This window comes from Fonsecaea pedrosoi, assembly GCF_000835455.1.
Source record: "Fonsecaea pedrosoi CBS 271.37 unplaced genomic scaffold supercont1.5, whole genome shotgun sequence".
In the NCBI taxonomy this organism is placed as follows: domain Eukaryota; kingdom Fungi; phylum Ascomycota; class Eurotiomycetes; order Chaetothyriales; family Herpotrichiellaceae; genus Fonsecaea; species Fonsecaea pedrosoi.
The window spans coordinates 1,843,528-1,864,582 of NW_013550611.1; the positions used below are offsets into that span (position 1 = coordinate 1,843,528).

The 21,055-nt window shown below is 53.6% G+C and overlaps 9 protein-coding genes across 9 annotated transcripts; 5 read left to right on the forward strand and 4 right to left on the reverse strand.

Annotated features, from left to right (window-relative positions):
• Positions 1 to 402: 402 nt before the first annotated feature.
• Z517_08145 (uncharacterized protein) lies at positions 403 to 2,268 on the reverse strand (the record flags this gene model as incomplete). Its single annotated transcript, XM_013426664.1, has 3 exons — positions 403 to 925; positions 978 to 1,125; positions 1,179 to 2,268. 3 exons carry the CDS (start codon positions 2,266 to 2,268, stop codon positions 403 to 405), a joined length of 1,761 nt encoding a protein of 586 aa, XP_013282118.1.
• Positions 2,269 to 3,592: 1,324 nt separating this feature from the next.
• On the forward strand, positions 3,593 to 6,087 carry Z517_08146 (uncharacterized protein; the record flags this gene model as incomplete). Its single annotated transcript, XM_013426665.1, has 2 exons — positions 3,593 to 3,646; positions 3,748 to 6,087. The coding sequence occupies 2 exons, from the start codon at positions 3,593 to 3,595 to the stop codon at positions 6,085 to 6,087; spliced, it is 2,394 nt and encodes a 797-aa protein (XP_013282119.1).
• A 1,481-nt stretch (positions 6,088 to 7,568) lies between these two features.
• On the reverse strand, positions 7,569 to 9,231 carry Z517_08147 (uncharacterized protein; the record flags this gene model as incomplete). Its single annotated transcript, XM_013426666.1, has 3 exons — positions 7,569 to 7,636; positions 7,695 to 8,595; positions 8,653 to 9,231. 3 exons carry the CDS (start codon positions 9,229 to 9,231, stop codon positions 7,569 to 7,571), a joined length of 1,548 nt encoding a protein of 515 aa, XP_013282120.1.
• Positions 9,232 to 9,760: 529 nt separating this feature from the next.
• Z517_08148 (uncharacterized protein) lies at positions 9,761 to 10,936 on the forward strand (the record flags this gene model as incomplete). Its single annotated transcript, XM_013426667.1, has 2 exons — positions 9,761 to 9,775; positions 9,836 to 10,936. 2 exons carry the CDS (start codon positions 9,761 to 9,763, stop codon positions 10,934 to 10,936), a joined length of 1,116 nt encoding a protein of 371 aa, XP_013282121.1.
• A 507-nt stretch (positions 10,937 to 11,443) lies between these two features.
• On the forward strand, positions 11,444 to 12,541 carry Z517_08149 (uncharacterized protein; the record flags this gene model as incomplete). Its single annotated transcript, XM_013426668.1, has 1 exon — positions 11,444 to 12,541. One exon carries the CDS (start codon positions 11,444 to 11,446, stop codon positions 12,539 to 12,541), a length of 1,098 nt encoding a protein of 365 aa, XP_013282122.1.
• Positions 12,542 to 12,869: 328 nt separating this feature from the next.
• On the forward strand, positions 12,870 to 14,254 carry Z517_08150 (uncharacterized protein; the record flags this gene model as incomplete). Its single annotated transcript, XM_013426669.1, has 3 exons — positions 12,870 to 13,237; positions 13,383 to 13,523; positions 13,678 to 14,254. The coding sequence occupies 3 exons, from the start codon at positions 12,870 to 12,872 to the stop codon at positions 14,252 to 14,254; spliced, it is 1,086 nt and encodes a 361-aa protein (XP_013282123.1).
• A 215-nt stretch (positions 14,255 to 14,469) lies between these two features.
• Z517_08151 (uncharacterized protein) lies at positions 14,470 to 15,794 on the reverse strand (the record flags this gene model as incomplete). Its single annotated transcript, XM_013426670.1, has 2 exons — positions 14,470 to 15,648; positions 15,714 to 15,794. 2 exons carry the CDS (start codon positions 15,792 to 15,794, stop codon positions 14,470 to 14,472), a joined length of 1,260 nt encoding a protein of 419 aa, XP_013282124.1.
• Positions 15,795 to 17,002: 1,208 nt separating this feature from the next.
• On the forward strand, positions 17,003 to 18,012 carry Z517_08152 (uncharacterized protein; the record flags this gene model as incomplete). Its single annotated transcript, XM_013426671.1, has 4 exons — positions 17,003 to 17,319; positions 17,401 to 17,602; positions 17,684 to 17,734; positions 17,842 to 18,012. The coding sequence occupies 4 exons, from the start codon at positions 17,003 to 17,005 to the stop codon at positions 18,010 to 18,012; spliced, it is 741 nt and encodes a 246-aa protein (XP_013282125.1).
• A 795-nt stretch (positions 18,013 to 18,807) lies between these two features.
• Positions 18,808 to 20,985, reverse strand: Z517_08153 (uncharacterized protein; the record flags this gene model as incomplete). Its single annotated transcript, XM_013426672.1, has 1 exon — positions 18,808 to 20,985. One exon carries the CDS (start codon positions 20,983 to 20,985, stop codon positions 18,808 to 18,810), a length of 2,178 nt encoding a protein of 725 aa, XP_013282126.1.
• Between the last annotated feature and the right edge of the window lie 70 nt (positions 20,986 to 21,055).

Consider the following 21,055-nt stretch of genomic DNA (forward strand, 5'->3'; position numbering starts at 1 on the left):
AGAAGCCTTTTGACAAGCTTTTGCCAGGGCATTGTTTCGACGAAGCAAAGGCTTGGGAGTGACTGCGGCGATGGTTTAAGTGTTGTGTTTGTGACAAGAGGGGAAGACATTCGATGTATATACGTCATTGCGGCGATGGGTAAACCACAAGCACCGAGTAATTACCAAGCTACATACGAGGTATACAAGTTGAAGATCCGGTGCAAAGAAAAGCAAGGTCCAGGCCCGCAAGTCACACCCAGCCAACTCAAATTCTGTATTGCTACATACACAGATCGACTCCCTAAACAAGACGTGTATACAAACCATATCATTATAAGGGCATCGCTAACTCGCACACATTCAACCCCATCCATCCACGAGCATCGAAACATTGGCGCCAAGTGAGTCTGCTGTATTTATTCACTCCATTTCTGCTGGTCCATTCTGTCTCAGTGATGGATGAGGGCCTTGCACCGTCCCTGCGTCCTTTTCCACGGGCTCCTGAATGGCAGGTTTTGATTCTTCAGGGCCGAGCTTGGCTGGCATTTCCGCAGCCTGAGGAGTACCTCCCAGTTCCGGTGTATTTTGGGCAGCGGCAATGCTGTACGATGGTAGAGAGTCTTTCTCGGGAATTTCCATGCCCACATTTTGTCTGTGCTGACGACGAGAACGAAGCCAAAAGAAGATCACGGCGCCGACGATTGCTACACCAGCGACCGCTGCTATCGCAATTCCTGCGATAGCACCACCAGACAAGCCCGTGCTTTTGTTATCATCTTCGGTCACAGTGGGATCGGAGGTGGGAAATGCTGTCGCGGTTGTGCTTGTTTCGGGCGGGGGCGTGGTGGTAGTAGTTGCTGCCTTTCTGACAGTGAAGAGCTCGCTGAGGCCTGATTCGGCCCATCCTCCGTCTGGCTCGCTCTTAGTGGCGTTTCCTGCTGGTCTGAACAACCCAATTAGTTCGTTGTCTTTGCTCACTTCACATTGTCACTCACCCTCCACCAATAGCTTTGACAACGTCATCCGGCACGTCAAACTTTGGTGCTGCGGCGTCGAACACGCTACCCCATCCGATAGTACTCAGATCAAGCACGGCTAAACTCTTATCTTCCCAATCACAATCGGACGAGATGTTGTGGCTTTCTGTCAGACGTCGTCAACAAACTATTCACATCACATTTACTTGGAATACTCACTTCCACCTCCACCAATTGTGATCATCTGCCTGGGTGGAATAAAATGACATGTCACGCTCCAGCGAGCATCCTGCCCAGTGTATACCTTAACCCAGGTGAAGGAGGGAAGACTGAGAACGTAAATATCATCGAAGATTGTACCGTTGGAAGTACCGCCGTAGAGATAGACGCTTGAACTGCTGTTATCCTGGGCAGGTGCAGCAACCAAACAGAAATCCGTGCGTCCAGTTGGAGGGATGTCGCCTGTTGCTGTCTGTTTGTACCACTGGTTCTTACCAGGGGAGGGGTTATCACTTAGGTCGGTGGAGTTGACATCGAAAACCCAAATCTCGTCCATCGAAATCAGGCCGTCTGCTTGAGTTTCTCCGCCAAGGAGGACCAGCACTCCAGCGTCGCCAAAGTTGTCGACATACACCATCCCAGCACCTTGTCGATTGCTCTTGACTTCATCTTCGACTGTGATGTTCTTGATCCTGTTACTAGTTGTATCGATAACCACCATCCCACCAACACCCACGGTATCATCCTCCAAAAACTGAGTGGTATTTGCTGTTCCACTGTCAATCTGGCCTCCCACGTAGAAGGCAAGTCCCTGGTCTGGAGCCTCGGTGTTTGCTCCCCACGACGGTATCGTGTCTAGGGATCCGGAAGTGTCGATAGCTGCCCACACGTCGGCGCCCATGTCATAGGTCCACAGGGCGTATTGAGTTGTAGGCGGGACTAGGAAGTTGGGGAAAGTTTGATTGAAACCCGACGTTGTCCCACCAAACATATAGAGTGTTGTAGATGACTCCATTCCTCCAAAGAGGGAGCCGTCATGAACATTCACCGGCCACTGCATGCCCGCGACGCTACCACTTTCCCGTCTGGCATTCTGGGAGATGGACACGTTCGTTTTCCAATCCCAAGAGGCGGTCATGTCAACCGAGATCAGGTTTTCGTCTTTTGAGGTGACTGTTAGTGAAACGATATCTCCCACGGGGATGCATGAACGCACTGATGCCTGACGTGATCGTATTCCAGTCTTGTTGTCCGTTTGCGCCAAAATCCACATAAGTTTCGATACCACCATTGATATAGATCGTTCCATTCTTGTAGAGAGCTGAGAATCCATTAGTATAACCGCGAATACCATTGTTCCTTCAGATACTAACAACTATGTCCGATTCTCCTGCAAAAGTTCTTGACGGGATCGAGGGCGACTCCTGCGCGAACGACATCGAGTTGAGTTATTGCAAGGAGACCGAGAAGCAAAAAACGATGGCTCATGGAGCCATAAGAGATATCCATTGCGACAGCCAGCTGCCCGAAGAAAGTGGACAGAACGATCAACAAAGGAGAATTGAAAAGGCAAAACTCCGTGCTGAGGCACGAAACAGTAGAAAGAGCGACGAGAAGCAAACGTATTAGAGCTGTTGATGGCCTTTGTGCCAGTTCGAGTAGTTTTAATTGCTGATCCCTGGGTCAATCCTTCATTTCCCGTGTCAGCCCTAACGTGACTAGAGGAATGGTTGACGAGGCTAGGAGGATGGGGCCACAAGAAGCTATTGGTCAGGAACAACTCAGAGGCTCAGTCCAGAAACCACATGGTGTCTGTGATGCAAAGCTCAAGGAGCGATCCCCTCCAAATGAGCTGCTGAAGGTCTCGGGGACTCGAGAGGTGGTGTGCTCGAGCGACCCATTTTTAGGGTGAACGGCCACAATCTGTAGCTACTAGTGAAGCTCACTCAGCCTCATGAAGCTTTGTGATGGACTTGTGCCAGTTGGTTTACTGGTAAATCACAGATCGTGTCGAGAAAATACAGGCTAATGCATCAGGGGAACAGGAATCGCTCTTCATCAAGCTCCGAAGGATCATATCGTGGTGACATTAAGTGATACAACTACCTGTTCTAGATAGGAGGTCATGATCAGGGTTGAATGAGGAGGTTGGTCAACCCCAGACCTTGACAAAGTGTGAGCACTCGGTACAAGTTGAGGACACCGGGTGAGAAGCCCAAACAGCTGAAAGGTAATCAATGTGACTCTGCCGAGTAGGTATAGAAGGATTCCGCGGACGAAGGTTGAATGTTTCAGACTTGGACCTGCGTTGCAGGACGCGAGTTGGCGCGGTGCGCTAGGAGATCATGTGACTGCGCGTTTTGGACGTGGCGTTGTCAGTGGCTGGTGTCCCGAGGCTGAAGCCCGTTATGGTGCCCGTTGGCGCTGTTGTTTACGTTTCTGACGTAAGAAGGCAGTTGTTCAAGCTCTCTCCACTAAACAATCGATTCTTACCCATCGTGCCATCTCGAAATCCTCCACCTCAAACAGACTACACCGCCTGAATCGGTTTCGAAATCCCACACCATCTTTGTTCTTCACACACTTTATTGCTTTCGATTTCATATGCTCTAGATTCTGGGGAAGCTATTCAGATGGCCACTCCCCGCCGTCGCTCGGCTCGATTGAGCAAGGCAGCCCAGCAACAGGTAATGTTGGCCAATCTGCAACCATATCAATTCTCTATCACAGTTCAATGCAATGTAATCGATATCTCTCAATGGCTTGGAGCTAATAATCTTGCCTACAGCATGCCTCTCCTCGCAAGGGTGTCTCTACCGTGCAGCTTGAATCTCTCGTAGAAAGAGATGAAACTCCGGAAGTCGGCGAACCACAGTCTATCGACAATGTGCTTGCGACTCCAACGTCGTCAGCCATGATCAAGTCACAGCTTTCCAAGTTATCTGGTCTGAAGACCCCCAAGACCGAACCACAAGCCGATCGAGCCGAAATGCACCCTCATCTCGTTCATCAAACCACCACCAAAGCTCCGGATTCTGGCCTCAAGCTGGGGTTTGTCGATGTGCCAGCCCATGTTCCTCGCTCCGTTGCAAGTGCCCAGAACACTCCTTCCAAAGCGCGTTTCAACACCTCGACAAGCTTATCTTCCACTGCCTTTGACTTCAACTTTGGCTCAGAATCCCAGTTGAGCAGCCAGGCACAGAAGCTCATGGATAATGTTCGGGAAGAGGCAGCGAAGATCAAGGCTCAAATGCAACTGGAGAGGGAAGCCCAGAAACAGAAGGATGCAGAGGCTGAAGACATGTTCAATGGCACCAGTGCCACTGGAAGGAAAATCGCGAAACCCAGGGGAAAGGCAGGAAGATTCAGCGACGTCCATATGGCTCAATTCAAGAAGATGGACTCGATTGCGAATCATCCATCAGCTTTCCGGGGAAAGCCAAGTTTCGCTCAGCCTACAGCACAATCCCTGAAGAGAAGTGGCTCCAAGGCTGGTCTCGATGAAGCCGATCGACCGCGAACTGCTGGGAAGGGAACCCCAGGTCGAAAGCCGCCTCCGTTCCTTGGTCGACCTACCTCAGTCAGTCCCTTCAAGTCCATACCGGCACAAGCTGAGCGTGTCGAGACTGCCACACCTGCCAAGCGTGCTCGACGCTCCGAACTCGACGACGTATCCGCAAGTCGACCATCAGAGCTGACCTCGCCAATACGCCCTTCCGCCTTGCCTCGCCCAGTCCCAAGCAGCCTCTTGTCACCCACCAAAGCCTCTTTAGCTAGGGCGACAACAAGTCAGATCCCCGTTGCTACGCCGAACAAAGTACACGCACTTGTTCGCACAACTTCGGCGAAGTCACTGCGAGCTGCGTCAACGGCTCCCATTGGGAGACCTTCCACCTCACATGGAGAGTGCAGCACCAAACTTTCATCAGGACTGCAAGAGACGGGAAATTTACGGGTTGAGAAGCCACTGCCCCCATTGCCACGTCAGGATCTTCCATCTGTTGCCAATACCGTGACGAAACCAAGGTCGATTGCCGAGACTGGTGCGATACCCAGTTCCTCGGGCCTTTCTTCCAGACTTCCAAAATTTTCTGGTCTCAAATCCATTCTTCGCTCTGGGCGCAAGACCGACGTTGTACCGTTGATTGAGGATAGGCAAGCAACACCTAAGCGCCCTAATACTGCCACCACTGTCAGTGGCTCCCACAAGAAAGTCGACTTCACTCCTAGTGTCAAGTCTAGATATGCTGTCAAACTGGCAGCTGGAAGTCCAAGCCCTGCCAAACTACCGCAACTCACGCCTGGCAAAGCGCTGGCTCCTGTTGTGCCCTATGATTCAGCTGCCTACACTGTCGAAGAAGACGATGTATGGGAGGATGCATCAAGCGAGATCGAGTACCCTGCATTGCCAGATCCATCCTCGAGCCCGGCTGCCGCTTCCAGGGTCGATGAAGCGTTTACCGAAAAAGCCAAAGAGCATAGCCGCCGCGAGTCAAAGGATTTCAAGTCCATCTTCACGACATTGCATCATCCTTCTCGTTCTAGCGCTCCTTCGACCTTGACATCTGTCAATACATTAGTCAACAAAGCTGGCCCAACCGTTCGTTCGTATAACCAAGTTACTCGATCCCCTAGCAATCTGAACTTCTCAAACCCTTCTCCGTCGACTATTCGGCGAGTGCGTTCCTCTGGTGTTACAGATGTGATCCAACCTTTCGAGGATGCAGACGTCAAGACTGTACCACACGGTTTGCCAGGCAAGAAGCGACGACGTGCGTCAACGGTCTCTGATGATCAACAGAGCACAGATGGAGAATCTAGCAAAGAGAATCGGCGTTTTTCAGTGATGCCCAGTGTCCCGGGTGGATGGGAAGACAGCTCTCGTATTAGTGACAGATTTGAGCAAGACGAGGGTGAGAAGCGGGGTGGGAAGCGACAGCGGACTAACGCGACAACAAGAGACTTGTCCGACGAGTCGATTTCAAAATCAATGAGCCCGATCAAGAAGCCAAGACAAAGTTCTGCTCGTGAGATGGCGAAGCTGAATGCAAAAGATCGCAAGAATGGTCGAGGCATTTTGAGTCTCAGCCGTTTGAACATGCTTGCCCGGCCCAAGCAGAGAGGCTGAGCAGCATCTCACCTGGTCTTTTCAGATTTCCAGACCATCAATCGCTGGGATGCGGACAATGCTGGATCGAGCTGAATGCCGGCATACCCTCGCTGCTCCCTATCGACTGCCTCTTGGACGCGATGTTCAGATTTGTTCAGCTCTTTCGGAATTTGTGTAACTTTTTGATTCTTTTGGGGATATGCGTGGCAATGGGAACGGTTGGATCTGGAGTCAGGGGCTAGCTTTGATGCAAAAAAGTTCAAGATCAATTTTCAGGGATCAAACAGGGATCACAGGATACGGAACTCACTTTATGGAAAGTACGATTGAGACTTTTGGCTATCACCATTCAATCCAGCAAAGTCCCAATATGAACTTGAGTTCTTGGGAAAGGGGATGTTTGGGTATTATGGTCACCAATTGAATTGCGAGAACACAGAGTCTTGTGATGCTGCTCCATTGATGGGAGCGGACACTGAGCACTCTGGCAAAATCTTTGGGAATGACAGCCATGGGATTGATGCATTTGATGCATTCCACGACTCGATACGAATGAAACTTTCAATGAATCAACTTGTTTCGGCATTTGTTGTTTTTCTGCTTGTCCGCCACTAGCCCATCCATCCAGCCATCCAGTCATCCACTAGAGACAGGGGTTCTGTATATACAAAGACAAGACAAAGAATAGTATGAATCGCTCGCCATGCTCGTAAGCCATCGTAATGGCGTTCGTGGTTCGCCTCGCCCACTTGGACTGACCACCTACATACATATAGGGCCAAGATGGAAATATCATAACCCCTACCCTTCCCTCTCGTGGCAAACCCTCTTTCGCCCTCCCTCGCTGTGCTTCTGGCCTCTTGAATCACCGGCACGCACATCAGACAGCACCCTGGCAACCTCTTAACGGGGTTGACAACCCATTCAGCCTCACTCGCAGTTATCACTCCAAGAGGCTTGTCGGTTTCAAAACTCGCGGATTTTCTTTGCGAGAGTGACCCTGGACCGTCGCCGCCTTTGAATCATGTTATATGTCGGTGGATGATGGGGTGTTGGTGTCGGATTCAAAAAAGTACTTAGGTATACTTGTACGAGACGAGACGAGACGAGAGATGGTCGATCAAGGCCGAACGAAAGGGAAATATGCTGGTGGTGCCATAACTGTGTAATATTCAGCACGTATCCGCGTGAGGCTCTTGCAAAGTTCCCCACGGAGGGGGTGTGCGTGTGCGTTTGGCGGACTATACGATACTTCGTGCTCCAGTCCAAGTCTTTCCACTTGGTCAGTGTGAAAACAGCCTCAACCTTGCTGCTGCCCAGATACGCTCTGACGATTTGCCCCAAAACGCCAGCTCGATGAACCACGGGAAAGCCTGCCACAGTGAACTGGACAAACGTGCCAGAAAAAGACCATTGTTTGAAAAGATACCGGGAAACCCTTGCGCTTTGGCCGGTGAATCATGAACATTGTCGCATGTGAGATAAGTCGGATGTGGGTATTAATACACGGCCTCAAGGAGATAAATCACTCCAAAGACCAAAAACGCAATCGCACCGCCCATGGTAACTGCACGTAGAACAGTTAGCAAGTTGTTGACTTTCGAAGACGTTTGCTCACAACTTACCAGTCCTTAAGCTGACCTTGCCAGCAATGGCCCTTCCGCCCAACACGGCGGCTCCTGTACAAATACCATGGCCAACCAGTGCCCCAGCCGTGACCCACCAATAATCCTGACCTGCTGCCATCGCAATCGTTGCAATCTGAGAGCGGTCTCCCCATTCTCCGAGAAAGGTCATGACAAAAGTCTGCACCCACGCTGGAGAGAGGAGGAGTGAACAGAGGTTGTTGATCCCGCCAAGAATGTTTTGAAGAGATGACTGGCGTACGGGCGACACATCGCGCGACGACGCTGGAGACTCGGGTGGTGACGGGAGACGTGACTCGGTGTTCTTTCTCCCTCCTGGGCCACGGCCCGCTTCCAGGGCGTAAGGGGAGATAGCTGATGATGTTCTCCGATGTCTCGACATCCTCCTCGCCTGCTGATGTTCTTTCTCCTCCAATTCCATTTCTACCTCCTTCATTTCTTCGCTGACTCCTTCATCCGGAGACATGGAGCGGGCTTCCAGGAGCATTTTCACGCCGAACACCAGGAATAACCCAGCAGCCGCAAAGTTTGTCAGTGTCTTGGGAATGAGCGTAGGGACAGCGTGTCCCAGCAGTGCAGACAAGACAGTCATCGTAATGAGGGCGGAAAACGCAGCCGTGAAAACCACCACTCTAGGGTGGCGCATGGCCATGAGAGCAGCGACAAGGAACGTCTTGTCACCAATCTCGGAGAAGATGATCATGGTGAAGGAGAGCACAAGGGAGTGCATGGGTGAGATGACGGCGGGTTCGTGATCCTTTGGTTTATTTGAGGCTTGTTGGCTGGTAGTGCTTTCGGAAGAGAGGATCGTGTCTTTGGGAGACGATGGGTTCTCGGGATGGGGAATATCATGAGGTTTCTCGGGGAGATCTTCTGGCACCTGTTCCACGCGTGTCAATATTGTATCAACCCTAGATGGCTTGTGGTCATTTCATACCGTTAGAACCTTCTTCGTATCCTCATCAGTGGGAGGCAGCGTTTCTCCGCCCGCAGCATCCTCTATTCCGGCAACTTCGCTGTGTGGAATAGGCCTTGCGTCCTTGGGAGGATCGGGGCGCTTTTCGGTGATTTTGGGATCTTTAGACTTGCCAGATATCCCTCCTTCTATTCCCCTGGTCCCTTCGACAGGGTTTGACTTGACACGTTCGTCCATGACCGCGTCGTTTGTCTGGGGCAGATCTCCATCTGTTGAGAGATCCCCGTAAGACTCCTTCAATTTTGGACTTGATACCGGGATCTCGTCTTCGGCACCAGTGTACAGGGTCTTCTTCCTCGTTCTCTCTGCATTTGTTTCAACAAACGGGCCTTCATGTGGCATTCCATCTTTTCCGTCCACCGGGGCATGTTCTGTGCCTACAGGAAATGCCTTCCCAGCAGTTCCTCCTGGAGTAACGACAACTTCTCCGAATTTGCCTGAAGAGACATCGCCTGGTTCAGCAGCAGCCAAAGCCTCGCATAGGGAGGCTGCGGAGAGGAGAAAAAGGAGGAGTTGAGCGCGCCGCCGTCCGATCTTCATGGTCGTGTGACTGATGGGAGGTGAACAGAAGGGGTGAGATCGAATTCAGCGTGGGTGAGACGGTTGAGGGTTCAGAATCGAGGGTCGAGAGCAGCAGGCGTAGGGCGAGGAGGTATTACAGATGTAATGGACGTCGAGGTGTTGTAAGGAGATGATCGCACGCGCCGCTCTCTTGAGAAAACGCGAAATGGCGGTGGATTCAAGCGGAGTGGAAACCTTGAGTCTCCTTTTTTCGCATGCATTTGGATCTCATTTTCGATCCTTTTCTGGACAATGGCGAATTCTGTCCCCTTTACTCTCGGGGTTCTACCTTTCCACCAATCAAGGGGCGATGAGTTGTCTATTCTTGGCGTTACCCTTTTTCCCACTGCGGCAGTGAGGCTGAGTTCTAGACCAAATCTACTGATGCGAGAGGTTGCATACGACACTGTCAGCTGTCAGCCCATCATTAGCTTCTCGCCATCTTACTGCCGTACAGAAAACGTGTCACTGAGCCAAACCGGGGCACCTCGACAGTCTCTTGCACAGCATGCCGAAAGAAAAGGTTTGAGCGGAAAATTCTTCTTCCTGTGGCCCAATCTCAAGCGTGCTAAAACCGTTACAGAAACGAAAACGCGAACCAGGAGAGAAACAATCCAATAGCAAGTCGAAAACGACACCCGAGAATCAACAGCGAGATGATCGCACCAATGGAAATGATGTCGACACCTCCAAACCCTCCGCAGTATTCCAGCCCGCCGGTGGCCGGTCCTGCACACTGTCCGTAGCCCTCCCAGGAAGCATCATTGGCAATGCAAAGTCCCATGACCAAAAGACGTTTCTAGCTGGCCAGATTGCGAGAGCTCTGGCGGTATTCTGTGTGGATGAAGTGATCATCTTTGACGATGAGGACGCTGAAACTCAACAACAGCGCCCGAAAATCAGAGAGAACGAATACACTGCCTTTTCCCACCCCGACCATTTTCTGGCTCACCTCCTCTCGTACTTGGAAACACCACCTCACCTCCGCAAGGCTCTATTCCCTATGCACCCTAATCTTCGGACCGCAGGTACACTTCCCAGTCTTGATATGCCGCATCATTTACGCGCACACGAATGGTGTGAGTATCGTGAAGGCATCACTACTACTGCTCTTGCCGACGGTAAAGGGACATTGGTGGATGTTGGCTTACCTGGGTTCTTGCTGTTATCGGGCGCAGAAATTCCACCCAATTCACGAGTGACTGTTCATCTAGAAGATGAAGCTTCCAAGACTGCTGAAGCTGTTTCCCCCTATGCTCCGCGGGAGCAAAAAGGGTACTATTGGGGCTATACAGTACGACAGTGCAATTCCCTCACGGATGTGTTCACTGAATGCCCTTACGATGGAGGCTACGACATTTCGATTGGGACCTCTGAAAGAGGACAGCCGCTAGAAAGCGTACTGGCTGAACCGCCTTTGGTCGAAGCAACTGGCTACAATCACGTACTCATGGTCTTCGGCGGCGTGGCAGGTTTGGAAACTGCAGCCAAGAACGACAAGAATTGTCGAGAGATGGCTCTCGTTGGAGAGAAAGTTAAGGATCTGTTCGAAGTGTGGGTGAATCTGTTACCCGGCCAGGGCAGCCGTACCATCAGAACTGAAGAAGCTGTTTGGCTTGGATTGATGGGTTTCAGAGGTTTTTGGGACCGTCTTGCAAGGAGTTCTGGATCGCCCCGTGGTTAATGTGCGTGTACGCGAGCTGAGGATATCACCGTTGTGCTTTTCCGACCACACATCCGTTATTGGCGGTCCTCTAGCACTCCACCACCGGTTGTATACTCTATTCGCCGCCGCTTCTTCGCCAGAACAAGCACAAGACCATGATTCTTGTCTCCGCGGAAGTACTGTCGATGAGACTGGAGTATTTTCATTTTGCTGCTCGAAAATCCCCGCGGCTTTGTCATCCAAACTCAATCTCTCCTGACAACTGGTGACTCAATTCATCCAACATTAAAACTGATGTGTCCGAAAATTGAAACACCGCGGAAAAGCCTCCCTTCGATCTCTTTGTGGACCCTTAATTTTGCACCAACGGTCCGCCACCCAAGCGATCGCGCTTACACCACAATGGATATCAAGGCCATATTTTCTCAGTGAAAGGCAGTTCAATACGAAAAAGCATTAATCGGGCCGAAGTTAATCTCGCGCTACTATTATTTTCCGGTTGCTCATTGACAGGTCAACATCATCATGGGTGCTTCGCGGGCAGTTCAGCGCCTCAAAGCAACTTACGCCTTTCTCAAAACACCCATCATCGTCTCCGCGCCTATGCGCGTTTTCGCTGGCCCGGACCTCGCGGTTGCAACCTCACGCGCAGGTGGTCTGGGCTTCATTGGGCCAGGCGTGCGCCCTACAGATTTAGATTCCAAGCTTGACAAGGCACGAAGTCTGTTGGACCAGACGCCCATCACTGCCCCGAATCCTACCTCTTTGAATGCTCCAGATGTTGATCGCCTCCCTATCGGCGTAGGGTTCCAGCTTTTCGATGGTGATCTCGAGGTTGCTGCCACAATTGTCCGCAAACACAAGCCTGCCGCAGCGTGGCTCTTTGTTCCGGTATCTGGTCAATCCGAGCTAGACCAGTGGTCACTAAGAATTCGCAAAGAATCACCATCCACGAAGATATGGATACAAATTGGCTCTGTCGCTGATGCTGTTGCTGCGGCGAAAAGCAAGCATGCACCCGACGTGCTGGTTGTGCAAGGGATTGATGCCGGCGGGCACGGTCTCAGGAAAGGCGCAGGAGTGATATCCTTGCTTCCAGAAGTAGCGGACGCGCTTCAGGCACTGGGATCTGAAATCCCGCTCGTCGGTGCTGGTGGAATCGCGGACGGCCGCGGGGTTGCTGCTGTCCTCGCCACGGGTGTTGCCGCGGGTGCGGTGATGGGGACCCGTTTCCTCGCCAGCCGCGAGGCTGAAATCAAGAAGGGATACCAAGATGATGTGCTGCGAGTCTCCGACGGCGGCCAAAGCACCATCCGCACCGATTTATTCGATCGACTCCAGGGGAGGGATGATTGGCCGACTCAATACGACGGTCGTGCGATCATCAATCGAAGCGTCAAAGATGACCTAGCAGGAATGGATTTGGGGCAGAACAAGCAGATATTCCAAGAACAAATTAAGAACGGGTCGATTGGGTGGGGGGAAGACGGGAGAATGACGGCGTATGTAGGAAGTGCCGTGGGGCTGGTTAGTGCGGTTGATCCTGCACGAGAAATCCTCGAGAGGTCGAGGGCAGAAGCTAGACAAGCTTTGCGACAGGCTCTAGACGGACTGGAGGCTTGATTGGCCTAGAGAAAGAATTGTCTCTAAAGCCATCCTCGTGATAACTTGGCAATGGAGCGCGGCACTGCAAGGCTGATTGATCCCCCATATCGCGTATTACGTGACGAGGCTGTGTGAATAAGGGAGTCGATTCCCCGCTTCTGTCTCCAGCTTTCTCCCCGCATCATTTGGATACTTGTTGTCACCCGCTCTCTACATGTACTCGGGTATTCTTCTACCTCTTTTCCTCTCAGATAGATACCCCGAATGGTAGACTCTCGCATCAGCTGACTCTCATACGTCGCCGACGCTTTCGAGATACCATCAATAAGAAAATAGTCCAACCAATATGGCCGCCTCCACGTCTCCCTCGAAGAGACTTTTCCCCGTGCCGCCAGGCGCAACCGCCACGGTTTCGATCATCGACACCACCTCGCGCATCGGGCGGCTCGCCGTGTCTTACCTGATGGCACCACCCATGCCAGGCTTCGAGACCATGCCGGACCTGCCGTCGTGGTCGTTTCTGGTCGAATCCCGCACGATGGGCAAGAAGGCGCTCTTTGACCTCGGCGTGCCGCCCGACTGGGAGAACTTTGCGCCCGCCGTGAGCGAGACGCTCAAGACTAGAGGGTGGGAGATCTCTGCCCAGAAGCACACGAGTCAGATCCTGGAGGAGAATGCGGTCGACCCGAAGAGTGTCGGCAGTATCGTCTGGAGGTGAGTAGGCTTTTCCCTTCGTTGTCACGACTGTGAGAGCGTATGTCGACATAGGAGGGCGTGTGGATGGTTGTGTGTGTCTTCCCATCTGGATGTTTTGTTTTTGTGAAGACATGGTTGATTTCTCTTTAATGGGGACATGCAGTCACTGGCACTGGGATCACCTGGGCGATCCGTCCACGTTCCCACCTTCGACCGAGGTGGTGGTAGGTCCGGGATTCAAGGAGGCTTTTATGCCTGGATATCCAGGGAAGGCCGATTCTCCCGTGCGGGAGTCTGATTTCAAGTAAGTCCAACTCAACCTGACAAGGCGAAAAGATGAGGAGGGCGATCTGTCCGCTCTGTGTGGACAATCTCAATTTTGAGAACCACTATGAGCATGCCCGATAAGCTGGCGTTCACTGACCACGTCTAACCTAATCCCTCCTAACACGAAACAGGGGACGGGAGCTACGCGAAGTGACATTCACCGAGCCCGGCACGCTACAGATCGGCGAGTTCCGCGCCCAAGACTTCTTCGGCGACGGATCCTTCTACCTCCTCGACACACCCGGCCATGCCGTCGGCCATGTGTGCGGGCTGGCGCGCACGACTTCGGAGCCGGACACCTTCATCTTCATGGGCGGCGACCTGTGCCACCACGGCGGCGAGATCAGACCGTCCACGTACATGCCGCTCCCGGCGCATGTCCACCCGCACGCCGTGACCACGAGGGCGCTGCACTCGCCCTGTCCAGGCGCCGTATTCGAGGCCGTCCAGCGCACGCGGGGCAGGTCGCCGACACAGCCCTTCTTCGACCCGGCCATGGGCCTCTCCATCCCCCAGGCGATCGAGACGATCGTGCGGGCCCAAAAGGCCGACGGCGACGACAACGTGCTCTTCATCTACGCGCACGACACGACCGCGAGGGGCGTCGTTGACTTATTCCCCGCCACGGCCAACGACTGGAAGCAAAGAGGGTGGCGCGAGAAGATGTTTTGGGCGTTTCTCGCGGATTTTCGCATCGCCGAGACTTGAGATACTTTTTTTTGCTCTCTGTTGCTCGAGTGGCATGGTTCTTCTCCCAAAGCGGATGGAGACGCTGCGTCCCACAAGTAAGAAATGGCGTATTGGTCATCGATTCTAAAAAAAAAATATTTATTCTGGCTGACGCTTGCTATACCGCTCCGATAATATCACTAGTAGGTGTATCAAGAGGCTTTCCACAACCCATCATTTATAGTGTCATGTAATTATTTCGCACCATTCACCTCGCCGCCACTTGCCGTCTCCAAATTGCCCTTGACTTCGTCCCTGTACGCGTTCATGCCGGCCTTGAACATGGGGGCGCTCATGAGTGTATCCCAGTTATGCACCATGCGGGTCTGCATCAAGCTGACCTCAATCTCCTTCAGGCTGCGTGCCTTCATCTCTTCCTCATACGCGCTCACGGCCTGCTCGAGCGTCTTGTCTCCTTTTGCCACCTCACTCAGTTCCGACACGAGCTTCTCGGCGTCTTGGAATGCGTTGTTCAGCCCCTGACCGCGGAACGGAGGCATATTGTGCGCGGCGTCCCCGGCCAGCGTGACGTGCGGCCACAGCGGACTGGACGACCAGTCCATATCTGGCCTCCACATCGTGATGGCGTCGACTTGCAGCGGCAGGTCGGGCGGGACGTTGCGGCCAGCGCTTTTCCAGGGTTCGGCGTAGATCTCGGCCTTGGACTTGATGAAGTCGATTTTGGATTGCTGGTCGGGGAAATCTTCGGCGTGTGGTCGGCCGGGCCAGGAGAGACATTGCTGGAAGAGGAACGTGGATGGATCATCGGGATCTTTTACGTCCTGGATTGCCGTCACCCAGCTCATGCCTGTCGGGTGGTAGCCAATGCGGAATATCGGGTGGGCTTTGCGTTGCAGGAGGGCAGCGTCGGCTGGGAGGGACCAGCAGGCGTTGAACATCTGTACGTCGATGGGAGAGTTGGCGGCTTTGTCTCGACCAACAAGCGCCTCGCGGATGTAGGAGTGCACACCTTCGCAACCGACGATTAGGTCACCGGTGGCGGTACTGCCGTCGGCGAAGGTGGCAGTTGCGGACCCATTTGCCTGGGATACCGACACGATCTTGCAGCCATATCGCACGTCTAGACCGTCGCTCAGGAGGGCACGGAGCTTGCGACGAGACACACGCAGAGGATTGAAGCCCTGCATGTCGAAGAACTTCTCGCCTGTCTGGCCGTTGAACATGGGCCAGGACGTGTGCTTGCCCGTGTAGAACGTGTCGCAGCATGCTTCACCGAGACGAGCCATGAGTTCCGATGGGATGCATTTGGCCAGGTACTCTTGGCCAAAGTGCAAGGTCATTCCCCATTCTCGAGGCCGGATGTGATATGTAGACTCTTCCTCTCGTTCGTAGACGGTGGCTTTAATGCCATTCTGGGTGTTGAGTTGGCTGTTAGCCTGGCATGAGACCCTCGCCCCCAACAGTCATCAGCACATACCAGTGTCAATCCTTGTGCGATCAACAACCCCGTCGCACCAGCCCCAACGATCACAATCTCGAGATTCCTCTTGTCAGTCATAGGTTCTGTGGGATTGCGGAGACGGACGGTTCGAGCCTTCACAAGGCGCAAAGCTCGAATTGGAGGGGGACTGTCCGAGCATTTTACCACCGTTCTTCAATCAGCGCTTGCAGAGTGTGACGTGGCTAACTTAACCGAGTGACATTAACTGTGATGAACGAGTCTCGCGAGCTTGAGTGCTGGGGTGGAACTGAACAAGGGCACTGCCACCCCGACCTCTCTAGCTGCAGAATGTCAACCGGGTACTTTTGAATCACCCCTGCAAGTCTTACCAATCGCTAGGCATCGCGACATGGCCGGACCAATACCGATTTCGTCCTTCTCTCGACACCATCTGACAGTACCGAGTAGCTCTCGGGGAAACTGCGCGGCGCAGGCTTGGATCTGCACAAAACAAGCCCAACATCTGCGCAGCTGCGGTCCACAGCAAAGTCGCGAACTAAATGGTTCATGGCCAAGTTCACATTATCAACCACCAGCCCGATCTCACCCCTCTCAGACCGTGGTTATCACCTCTTCTTCAAGGGCTGGATGACTGCATGAACTTTAGGCTCATGCTTCCGATGTCCTCGTTTACCCGGCCCCCGGCGGCTTCGTGGCTTGAACCTTGGCTATACTTGACGGAAGCTTAAGCAGGGGAGGTGGTCCTTGGCTCATGCATGGAGGTGTTGTTGTTCAAGAGATGGTACATAAACGGCTTTCTATCCTGCCGTCTTCTCCCGATTCCCCTCAGCTTATTTCGATCTACCTTTGCGAGGCCAGTGGTTGTCGACTGTGGCAGCACCTCACACCAGGGTTTTGTATGATGGCAGAGCAACAGGGTCCAGCAGGCCATGAAGCAGACGGCCACCCTCTGATTGCTGTTGAAGAAGATGAGGCTGTCGGCGATTTGTAAGGGTCCAATGCCACACATACGTCCTCAAGAAATAGCGTTTTGACTTGCCATTTCCTGGAAAAGAGACAACATATCCACTCTTTCATTGCGATCAAGCTTGCTTCGACCTGTCTACTCCCATGGCAGGCAATATCAAGGCTTTAGAGACGGAGGTATGTATACTTCCTGGCAAAGAGGGCCAGGTAGAGCAAAGCCATTCATGTAATCTTAGCATATCATCGACCAAACGACGAAGTGAGTCCATCCCGCCTCTAGTTCGACGTAACCGAATATCTCAAAATCGCGACAGGAGGAGCTCAACCGCCTTGACCTCATGGACGAAATGTTCTTCCACATCAACAAAGGAGAGCTGCATCTAGCCCCTATCAGCGACAGCGGGCTTAGGGTTCTCGACATTGGCTTTGGCACAGGAACTTGGGCCATCGCCATGGGTGACGCGTATCCGCAGGCAGAGATCATCGGCGTCGACATCAGTGCTTCAGCTCCTGAATGGGTGCCACCCAACACGAGATTCGAAATCGCAGACGTAGAGGACGACTGGACCTTTCGAGCTCCCTTTGATTACATCCACTGCAGGTACATGGCAGGGGCCATCAGAAATTGGCCGCAGCTCATGCGTCGGACATTTGAGTGAGTGCCTGGTCGCCGCGACCCCTCGAGGCTTTTGGATCTCGCCAAGGACTATTCTGACCCTTTGTTTTTGTCGTGAAGAAACCTCAAACCGGGAGCGTGGGCCGAGTTCGCTGATCTCGACATCGACTATTACAGCCAAGACGGTACTCTGACCGAAAACGACGCCCTCTCGCGCTGGATCAAGATCGCCGCTCAAGGCATGGAGGATCTGGGCCGCTCATTGAGACCTGGCAAGAGACTTGAAGGCTGGATGAGGGACGCCGGGTTCGTGAATGTGAATGTTGGTGTCAGCCATTCCTATTATCTCACATGCGGCGTCCCTTTCTCCTTCAATCGCTGACTCAATCTGCGCCTCGTGTAGGTTGTTCGCACTCCCGTCCCAGTCGGCACCTGGCCCAGGGACAAGCGACTGGTAAGTCAAGCACCCATATCCTTTTGACCTTTGACATGTCTCTCCGGGATTTGCGTGTCGTTCAGAACTCGGGCTTACTTATATTTGTCCCTATTTCCTTCCTGTAGAAACGCATTGGGCTCCTCAACTTCATCCAGCTGCACGAGGGACTCACCGGCCTTAATGTTCGACTCTTCTGCGACTTTCTCGGCTGGAGCCGACAGGATCTGGACGTTCTGCTGATGCAGGTCCGCAGCGACTTTAGGAATCCGACCATTCACAGCATATACGACATGTAAGTGTGTCATTTGCGAGTTTCGGCGAATGCCGCGCGGTCAAAGCGTCCAGCGTCCCTCCAGTATCAATGGATCATGCCAATGCTAATGTTGATGTTACAAAAAGGTACACCGTATGGGGACAGAAGCCTACGTCTTGAACGTGGGAATGAGTCTCTCAAGCAAAAGGGAATTTCCGCCCTGGATGCCATCTATACCAACTATGTACATCGAGAGGACGACCTCGACCCCAGCCCTGGATATACTACCGATGGCTGTTTCAGCATGCAGAATATATCTCGCCGACCACTCTTACTACATTCCGATGCTAGATCTGAGGTGGTAAGTGAAGGGCGGATGAGACAACGCCAATGTACTCGAGGGTCGAAGTGGTAACTCTGGACAAGGCAACCAGAGACAAAACTTGGGTATAAAATATGCATGCGTCCTATATTAGAAAGCGTGCCAGGAGTTCAAAAGTCTAGAGTGATGTTTACAGGAGATCAACAAAAAAAAAGGAAAAACTTATAGGGGGCTCCTTGTACATGGCACAGATACAAGGTCAGGGACGTTCACTAAAAGTCTATGTGTACAGTGACATTCGCTGAACTTGAGATATGAACACGAATATCCGTCTGGCTATATGCCCCATACATGTCTCCTTGTCGTCCATATGTTCGTCGTCGTCCTCTTCTTCTTGTTTTGTTTCTATAGCAAACCGCGACAGAGGATAGAGCACAGAGTTGAATGAATGATGAACGGAGAGATCTCACCGAATTGGATTCGATTTACGCTCTTATTAAAAAACGGGGGGAGGTGTCAGCCCACGACGACCAGATTCACCTCCTTTTCAAGCCCAAGCCAGTCGTCGAGGTTCATTGAGAGGACACCCTCGCGGTAGAAATGGCCATCTCCTTCTTCACCCTCGGGACGACGAGAAAGGACCAAGCAGTGCACCGTGCGGTCCCAGATGTCAAAGACCACGGCTGGTGAGGGTGGGCTGTCTTGGTCCTGTTCTCCGTCCCCGTCTCCATCCTCTGCCTCGACCTCTTCTTCCTCGTTGTGCTGTCGAGAACCACGATCCGACAGAAATATCTCCTCGGCACCGCGAGGCAAATTGGAGCCCTCCATGGCCACCGCAGCGAGGGTTACCGATACAGATCCCGGAGTGGGAGAAGCGCCCGCATGAGCGAAAATCCCCTGCGCGACGTCCTCGGAGATGCACAGGTTCTGGACTCGCAGCCTCTTCTTCTTCTTCTTTTCCTTGCGTCTCGAGGGAAGGACGACGACGACGCTCGACGCGAGCCGTTCGGGGTGAATGTCAAGAGACTTCTCGTCCAGAAGCACCGTCGTGCAGGGTCCCCAGAAGACGATGCTTGCGGATTCGCTTTTCAGCGGGAGGTGGTCATGGACATCTGATTGCTGCTGCTGGTGTTGCTGGTGCTGATGCTGCCACATGTCGAAAGGGCGGGCCAGGACCGTGTCCTCGACATCGTACCCACTGAGAATGTCATTCCACTCCCGGCCCTGCCGGTGCAGGTAGGTCGGGTACTTGAAGCATTTGACCAGAGATCGCCACCCCTTACCTTGAGCTGAGCGCGTCGCAAACTGCGGGAACCGGACTGGGCCGAGCCACGCCATCCAGGACCATGAGGGCGCGTCGGGGAAGGGGAGGCGGCGCTGGACCGTGTGTGTCCTCGTCGTTGTCGTCCCCCCGCGACTACTCGTGGCCAGTCGAGACCCACCACGGACGCTGCTCCAGCAGAGAAACCCCTCGAAATTTGGTTCTGGTAGACCCCAGTGGAACACCGTCGTGGTCGACATGGACGAAATGTACCACATTAGTCCCTCGAGCGCGTTCTTGATGTCGCTCTCGTACGAGAGCTGTCGTCGCGTGTAGCACTCGATCAAGGCCGCGGCGTCTGCGAGGTCGGTCGGGTCGGGCTTGAGGTGTTGAGCTCTAGCAAATTCGACATCGGTATCGTCGTCGTCGTTGTAGCTGTTGCTACCGCTTCTCGGCTCTTCCGTGAAAATGGCAGACTCCAGTCGAGGCCTATTCAACCCGTCGTACTTTGCAAACCGGAACTTCTCGCCCGTCACATCCAAGCCCTCGGCCCAGTCGGCGGTCCGACACACCCAGATGACCTGCTGTTCGCAGAAGAGCAGCGTCTGCCTCGACAGCAGGAACTCCTGGAGCGTCCAGGCGCGGCTGGGCCATCCGCGGCTCACGTAGAGCGACTCGACGGGACGTTCGGGCTGGTGGGGGATCTCGACCAGGCCGGTACTGCCACTGCCGCCGCCGCCGCCATCAGCAGGGTGTTGCGCAGCGGCAAAGGTCGTGTGAAGCAAAGGGGCCCTATCGTAGCTGACTCCCGGGAGGCCCTCGTGGCAGTTTGTGCCCGCCACGGCGGCGACAGTGAGGCGCGAGTACGTGTAGATGACGTCCATGTCGGCGATATTCTGGGCCTTGTCATCCTCGTCGTCCTGGAGGATGGAGACGACGTCGGCCCAAAAGTACGGTATGCCCACGCTGCGCGCCACCTGCATCGCGTCCTCGACCGTCTGGGAGAGTTTGGGCACGCCGCCCGGCTTCGAGAAGGCCTCCAAGTTCGCCGTCGTTAGCCGCACCGCCTGCTCCGCCACGCCCCAGACGTAGCTCAGCGCGGCGTAGCCGCCCTCGATGTCTTGGAGGCGGAGCGTCACGATCCGTCGCGCAGCAATCTCCACCACGCGCAGCTCCGTCGTCTTGCCGCTGCGCGAGAGGAAACTCTCGGCTTCGCGCTGCCGCCCCGTCGTCGAGGTGTGCTGCCGCTCGCAAGTCTCCAGCCAGTGCCTGGCGTGCTCGGGATCAAAGCTTGGGGACACCAAGCGGCCGACGAAGGATGGTACAGCGGTGTTCGAGCGTGGTGATACCTGCCGTGGGCGAGTGTCCAACAGGCCAAAGGACGCGGTCTCGCCGTGGTGGAAATCCGGATGGAACGACAGATTGAAGCACATCAAGTGAGTCGTGCCGTAGCTGCTGCTGCTGCTGCTACTGCTGCTTTCTTTTCCTTCTCCTTCTCTCCCA